Below are 7,849 nucleotides of genomic sequence, written 5' to 3'. Positions count from 1 at the left end.
AAAATACTGCAGCAATTGCAATTAGTTGTAACATTTCAAATTCAGCATTAGAATAACTAATAATGTGTTGTTTCAACTTAAAATATTTGTGCTGCCTTAAAATTAGATATTTGAGTCATCTCAACAAAAAAACACTACATTTTAAGTTGTACTTTTTTTTTTTTTTACAGTGTACAAGTGTCTTTTTTTAAACACACCCCATTAATTTATGGCCTACATCATCTTGGAACTTCTCCACTGGCTCTTTGCCTTTTTGTGTCACTGACTTCCTCTCAGTGCACTAGGTTGTGCTCACTTCCTCCTATAGTCCCTGTGCCACTGTTTTTAGGGACAGTTTCATTCAGACTACTATAGACAGTTGGACGCTCTTTTGGATGATGCACGGTGAGTTTTATTTCGTATTTGCCCTTGATGATCTGTCCCAAACTTACTGTCAACCTCCATTCTTACGGGAGCAGATTTAATCTCTGGTTTGAACATTTGATAAGTGATAAGAATGCAATGATGTCATTTGGAAACAGTTACGTCTTTTTTGTTCTGCTATATGCAAATGGAGCTCAGTGCGGTTTTAAAATAGAGCTTTCTGACCGAATAATATTTATGTAATGGTATTTTACATTTTATATGTTTTAAATGCAATTAATGATAAAATAAAACTTTAATGAAATCACACACATTACTTGTGCTACTTAAAATTGTAGTGCAAGCTACATTATGTGAAGCCTACAGTGTAGATACAGTAGCATTTGTATAAACAAACAGGCGTTATTTTAATTATTAGATAATAAAGTACAATATTAGATCAGACAGCTTGAGGGTGAAAAGCATCAGCTGAAATAATGGTGAGATGCACATAAACTGATTTGATGACTGTGGCACATTGAAACACTTTGCAGTTTATTCTTAGACAGAGACTGTAAAGCGATGACCACAGTTCCTTTCTATGTGGCATTCAGCGAATATCTTTGTGAATATCTATTATGATTGCTATAAAGTGCCTCATACACTGACCCAAAAAATACAGGCCTATACCAGTATGGAGTGAATATCTCAAAAAATGTAACATGCATCTGGAAAACTTCCAATTTTACTAATTATAAAACAAATACACTCCGAGTCCCGGAATTTGCATTGCAGTCGATTTGATTTGAGCTAAGATTTTCACACTAACACTTTCCAGTTGTGCAGTCTGAATCAAACGATAGGTGAATGGACTGTGGGCGGTCCGTGACTCCTACAACACTGAGCAGTACAGTTTTAAGTTCGTCTAGTTTCTTTAAAAAAGGAACTGTCTTCTTGGCAGCAAAGTTATTTTAGACCCCTAAACCTGTTATATGATATATAGGCCTACTGTAAAAAAATACTGTAATTTTTACTGTAACAATGCGACAGTAAAAACCTTTTTCTGTACCATATCCAGATAAAAACTGTAACCTTACATTTTGTGCAATTTTACAGTAAAATACTGTTAAATGTAAAAAAAAATCTTATAATTTACAGTAAAAAGCCATAAACTGACATTTCAAGACCTCCCTTGGTACCCATACAACATTACATCCAAATGTACATACTAGGAAAAAATGGTTCTTTTAAGAACTATTCAATGAAAAGTTATTTGGCAAGGCAAGTTTATTTATATAGCACATTTCATACACTATGGCAATTCAAAGTGCTTTACAGAAAGGAATTTAAATAATCACAAAATAAAAGCAAGGAATATTAAAACAGTTATAAAATGAATTAAAAGAGTAAAAAGATGATACATAGATAAACTTCTTATCTGGCAAAACATCAGTGTATCATATTTTTAACAACTCCCAGTTTTACTCTGAGATTTTCCCATGGTGATTACACTGTGTCTGTGACTAAGAAATCTATTGAACGTCTCCAATGGACCCGATTTCCCCCTAAAATCGGACAGGAGGAGCTCTAGGACTGACTCACGGGGTAACCTCGGGTTCACTGCCTCATCAGTCCGCACCCCAAAAACCCATTTGTTCGGAAGCTCTAGGAATGGGATCAATCCAGTCCGAACCCCACAGAACCTCGAGTTTAATCAAGTCAAACTCACTCCTCCACCACTCCACTTTTGGGGAAACAAAAATGCTTCTTCTGTGGCATTATACAAACCCCCCCTTTTGGAACCTTTATTTTTATAAAGTGTAGATTTTTTCAAGCTAATGAGAATGCACATCTATGTTATGATGAATATTGCAAGATTATTACCTTACTGTACTGTTTCTGAAGAGGCTAACACACACCCTTGTGAGATGAATTACTTCCCCATCAGCTCTGCGCAACTGTTCTTCTCAGAAAGATATAAATAAAGGTCATTGACAACAATGTAATGTTTTGTGGGTACTGGGTATTAAGGGAGGTCATTTTGACCTCAAATGCACGTGATAATCTGAGTCAAGCATAATTTACACAACCATGATGGTCTTCTAGCATGGGTATGACTGTTTTTTTCTAATACTGACAACTCAAGTTTGATATATTCACAGTTTTGTATGTTGTTTCAAATCTCGCATGGAACACAACATTGCAGTTGCTAAATATCTATGACATAAAAAGTCGAAATTTTGACATCCTAAGTCATTATTATGAGATGGAAAGTCAATAGTGAGACTGAAAAAGTCATAGTTATGACATTTAAAAAAGAAATTATGAAAAACCGCGTCAAAATTATGACTTAAAAAGAGTCATTCTGACTTAAAATATCATTATTATGACATAAAAGTCTAAATTATGACTAAATTGAGATTGTTGTGACATTAAAGGTGCAGTGTGCAATTTTTCAAAATCATTGTTGAAACAGTGTTGGCATTTGAAATCAACCCAAACAAGCACACCCATCCATTCATTGCTCCACCCCCAAAATGCATGAATCATCTCTTTTATCATAGCAGAAGTAAGAAAAAATATTCACAAAAAAAATGCAAAGATGATGAACAAAAGACAAGGAAGTATAAAAAATTAACATACAGTACACATGAGTATAGTTAGCAATAATTCATTGTAAGTCGCCAATGATACTCATGTATGGAGCAGAAACAATGAAACCCCGGCGTCCATTTTCAGGCCTTCCCGCTTGGATCTCTCCAGCTCTGGGAAGCTTTTATAACACGGGTCCTAAAGCTTTTGATCATAACCCTTCTTTTTCCAGTGATATTCCTCTGACATTTTTTCTTTTGTAATATCTCCTAGACATCTCTCTTTCTACAGTCTTTCGTCAAATCTCCCTCTTGCTCACTCTCTCTACTCCCGCATAATGAGTGGACACGCCCCCTGTTGCTGATTGGCTAATAGTGTGTTGTGGTACTCAGTCTGATCCACTTTCATAAGCGTTTTTCAAAAATAGTTTACTGCGCCTTTAAATCATAATTTCACCTTTTTTTTTTCTTTTTTTTTACATAATGACTTAACGAGCCCTATTTTAACAATCTAAGCGCATGGTCTAAAGCGCAGGGCGCAAGTTCACTTAGGGCGTGTCCGAATCCACTTATGCTAGTTTAACGACGGGAAAAATGGTCTAAAAGGGTTGTCCCAATTCTCTTAATGAGTAATGGGTGTGTTTTGGGATTTACGTGCGTTAAACCAATCAGAGTCTCATCTCCCATTCCCTTTAAAAGCCAGCTGCGCGCACGGCATGGCAGATTCGCTATTTACATGACGGAATTTGATAGTGGAAAGACCGAACGCGTCTCCAGAGCGCAAACGGATCTGCTCGTGCGCGAGGTAAAAGTGCGCAAGCAGACCATCTACGGGACAAGCCGGATTCATCATATCTTTATGTACACAATAATAATCTTTTACATTGTAATCCTTTTATTTTAAATATTTGTCATGTTTGTGTGCTGCTGTGCGTCCCTGTGTGTTCAATAAGCAGAGTGTACGCGCGTTGTGGACCCGCCTATAGGCACACATTACTAACATGCTCTTTAAATAACAAAAAAAAATTGCCAGCAATGCGCCACAACACACCTCGTCTTCAGACCAGCACGCCCATGGGCGCACAAATGGGCGCAAATGTATTTGCTATTTAAACAACGTGGCGCAGGACGTGAAAATGATAACTGCGTCGGGCTGAAGCTAGCAAAAAACACTTGCATCGCGCTTGGGCCGCATTACGCCGGGTGTAAGATAGACCCAATATGTCATTATTTAGACCTTTAATCTAATAATCATGACTTTTTTTGTCATACCTTTTACTTTTAAATGTCGTAATTATGACTTTTAGAAGTAATCATTTAAACTTAGTGTGTTTTGACTGTCATAATTTCACATTTATCTCCTAATTTTGACTTCTTATAAGACTTTTTATCTCATAATTATTACTGTTTATATAAATCTTTTTACTTTTTAAGTAATAATTTCCAATTAGTATGTCATAATTTTGACTTTTCCTTCAAAATTTTCTCGTTTTATGTTATGATTTTGAGTGTCATAATTTTGACATTTTTATGTAAGATTTTATGACTTTTTAAGTAAGATTTTGACTTTATATGTAAAAATATCTTTTTATATCAAAATTATGATTTAGTCTGCCATAGCTATGACTTGGCATGATATGTCATAATCATGACTTAGCCTATGTCATAATCATAACTTAGCCTATGTCATAATTAAGATTTACCAAAGCATGATTTATGTGGGAGCTTCCAAATCAGAGAACGTTTGGAACAATGTGGCAAATGCTAAAACTAGTCCTTGTGTACATTTCAGTTATTGGAAGCTGAAGGCAGAACAACAATGCAGAACATCAAGTGTGTCGTGGTGGGAGATGGTGCCGTTGGGAAGACCTGCCTCCTGATTTCCTTCACCACCAACGCCTTTCCCAAAGAATACATTCCCACTGTATTTGACAACTACAGCGCACAGCTGGCGGTAGACTCTAAAGTCATCAGTCTGAACCTGTGGGACACCGCGGGACAGGAGGAATACGACCGTCTCCGGACCCTCTCTTACCCACAGACCAACGTCTTCGTCATCTGCTTTTGCGTCACCAGCCCCTCGTCCTACGAGAACGTCAAGCTAAAGTGGTACCCCGAGGTGTCAGAACACTGTCCTCATGTGCCCATCCTGCTGGTGGGGACTAAAAAAGATCTGAGAGATGATGCAGAGGTGCTGAAGAAGCTGAAAGAGAAGAACCTATCCGCGGTGTCCCAGCAGCAGGGGGCGGCGCTGGCCAAACAAATCCAGGCCAGTAAATACATGGAGTGCTCAGCGCTCAACCAGGACGGGGTGAAGGAGGTGTTTACGGAAGCGGTTCGTGCCTTCCTCCACCCCAAGCCACAGGGCTCCAAGAAATCATGCGTGCTGCTATAAATCTGATGGGACCTAAACATATGTATATTGTTGCATGGGGTATTTGCTTTATAACATGTACTGTAAATGATAATCACACTTTAAAAATTAATATTGAAGAATATTAATATGAAAACAAAGTTAGGTTTCAAATAATAAAACAATAAAAAAATACTATGCAAAATAATGAGATTAATAAGTACAGTATTTGGACACATTCTTAGTGTAAAACCTACTGGAACAAGTGCAAGCATTTTTTCTTAATTATTGTTTTTATTTTCATTTTTCATTTTCATGTTAGTTTTATATTTTGTTAGGCCTAAATAATGAACTTACCTTTTTTTAAATAAATTTGTTACAATAAAATATTTGATTCAGTGTTCAATGTAAAATGGGTCATGTTGACCATTTCATATGCTTTCAGTTTCAAATCGCTTTCTGTGTCTCTATCTTTAATTGTTCTTACTTATTTAAAGTCCCCCTGTGGTGAAAATCGATTTTTTAAAGTTGTTTATATGTCTATTTGGTGTTTTTAATATGCTTAAGACCAGGGGTTAAATTGGGATTTATTATGTGGGGGGGCTCTCCCTAAGAGGGTCCGGGGGTATGCCCCCCTGGAATGTTTTTTTTTTAAAATAAACCATTAAATGGCATTTTCTGGAGAGTTTTGTGCAAAGAAATGGAGAAATTGAGTTTACTTTACTGAAGTAGGCTACATTTTTCACGTAGTTGTTTCTTTACCTATCTGTACTTTACTTAAGTAGAATCAATAGTGCATAGGCCTACTTTTGACTTTTACTTCGTTACATTTTGCAGCAATTATTATACTTTCTACTCCACTAAATTTCTACAACGTTTCGTTACATTTTCGTTACATTTTCTGATCAGTTTTTCCCCTGCCAAAACAGGGATTGAAAAAAATCTCCTGTTTTCGGGTGCTGATGCGGTGGTGACGCGTTCATGTAACATGTAAGGGTGGCGCTGCCAATAAAGCACCTAAAAGCTGTCACTAAGAACCCTCAAAATAATGATTATGAATATGTAAAATATAGCAACGAGACATTTTAATTGTTTATTAATAAACAAGTGTTTTCTGTGTCAGTGCCCTGCATAGATGAAGTTGACAATGCTGACTCGTGATCTTCGCAGTAGTGAACGCACCAGAGAGAAATGCACATTTCATACGGATTACACAAGCAGCAGTCTGTTTTCTTTCGTTTTGAATTGTTCTGTTTAAAAGAAGACATTTCAAGCTTTCTATAGATATTTCTCAGGTCTGTCAGGCAAGTAGGCTACCTTACGCTGAGTTTCGGTTCATTTATGAGATGAGCTCCAGTTCACGCGCCGGCGCCTCAGTGTCGTGTTTATCTATTGTCTGCTATATTTACTTCTTAATTATTAAATCCTGGCAATTGGTTGATGAAACATTGATTAAAATTAAGATATCATTAATACAAAACGAAATTCATTTTAAAGAAAGGCTTTGTGCTTTCTGCTTTCTGGTCTCAGTGAAAGTTTTAAACAGTCTTTTAGTGCTGCTTTCAGAGCGGTCATGTCCGTAACGGAGAACTGTCCCGTCCGTAACATTGTTTTTTCCTCATAAATGCGAGCATGAAAAATAAAATAAAATGAATATGTCATGTTCTGTGGAGAGCCGACCCTTCTTCATCCGGTGGGTAGTACTTTGGTTTGCGCAGTGTAATTCACAGAATTACAAAAAAATATTTTGCCACCTAAAAGTTAAAGATTTTTTTGAGTCACGTCCACGGCATGTGTAGCCCATTTCCCTCATATTAAATATAAAACGCATGTGTAGACTGATATTTTTCTAATGTCTGGACTCCTTTATTAAGTGAGTATGAATATATAAACAGTTTCAATATTAAATGCATTTTCTGAGAATTTATATTTCAAGCTTTACTGCAAATATTATATAGGCCTACATTATATGATGCGCTTTTATTCTTGCTAATGCTTTTAAACCATTCAAGCCATATCTTACTTATTTTATAAAACTTTAAAAAAAAGAACTCACACAACAAAAATAGGGACACACGAGAAAGCCAAAATAGAATGCAAAATTTATTAACAAAATTAAAAACTATACAGAAAAAAAAAAAAACTACGTACAAGGTAACAGTGAACAAATTCATAATCCGTGCACGCTTTCACATTCGTTGTTTTGTAAATCGTTTCTTTGCAATAGTTGTTTGTAATAGGCTATTCAGTTCCTGTGAAAAATTGTGAAATACTGTTCCATAGGTGAAGTTACACAACAATATGGTGATTGATTACATAATATTTGGACATAATATTCAGTTCCAGTGAAAATCTGTTCCAGTTAATGGAGTATACACAGGTGATGTGTAATATTCAGTAGCCTACCAGTAAACTCCACCCGCTGGAACAGTTTCTTACAGTAACTGAATATTACACAACATCACCTGTTCAAACTGTACTCACAGATTTGTGGCCTACACCTTAGTTTAGAAATCTGTTTTTCTGTACATTGATTTGTTGTGTATTGTTAAGATGAAGACAA

General features: G+C 36.2%; 1 protein-coding gene across 1 annotated transcript; it reads left to right on the top strand.

Moving 5' to 3' along the window:
• The first annotated feature begins 261 nt into the window (after positions 1-261).
• On the top strand, positions 262-5,968 carry rhoga (ras homolog family member Ga). Its single transcript, XM_084125875.1, has 2 exons — positions 262-384; positions 4,726-5,968. Exon 2 carries the CDS (start codon positions 4,753-4,755, stop codon positions 5,326-5,328), a length of 576 nt encoding a protein of 191 aa, XP_083982001.1. The 5' UTR covers positions 262-384; positions 4,726-4,752; the 3' UTR covers positions 5,329-5,968.
• Positions 5,969-7,849: the final 1,881 nt, after the last annotated feature.

The sequence above is a fragment of the Abramis brama genome, assembly GCF_963993115.1.
Source record: "Abramis brama genome assembly, chromosome: 10".
NCBI classification, from domain to species: domain Eukaryota; kingdom Metazoa; phylum Chordata; class Actinopteri; order Cypriniformes; family Leuciscidae; genus Abramis; species Abramis brama.
Note: the sequence above shows the minus strand (reverse complement) of the source record. Positions and strands in the feature narration are given on the sequence as shown.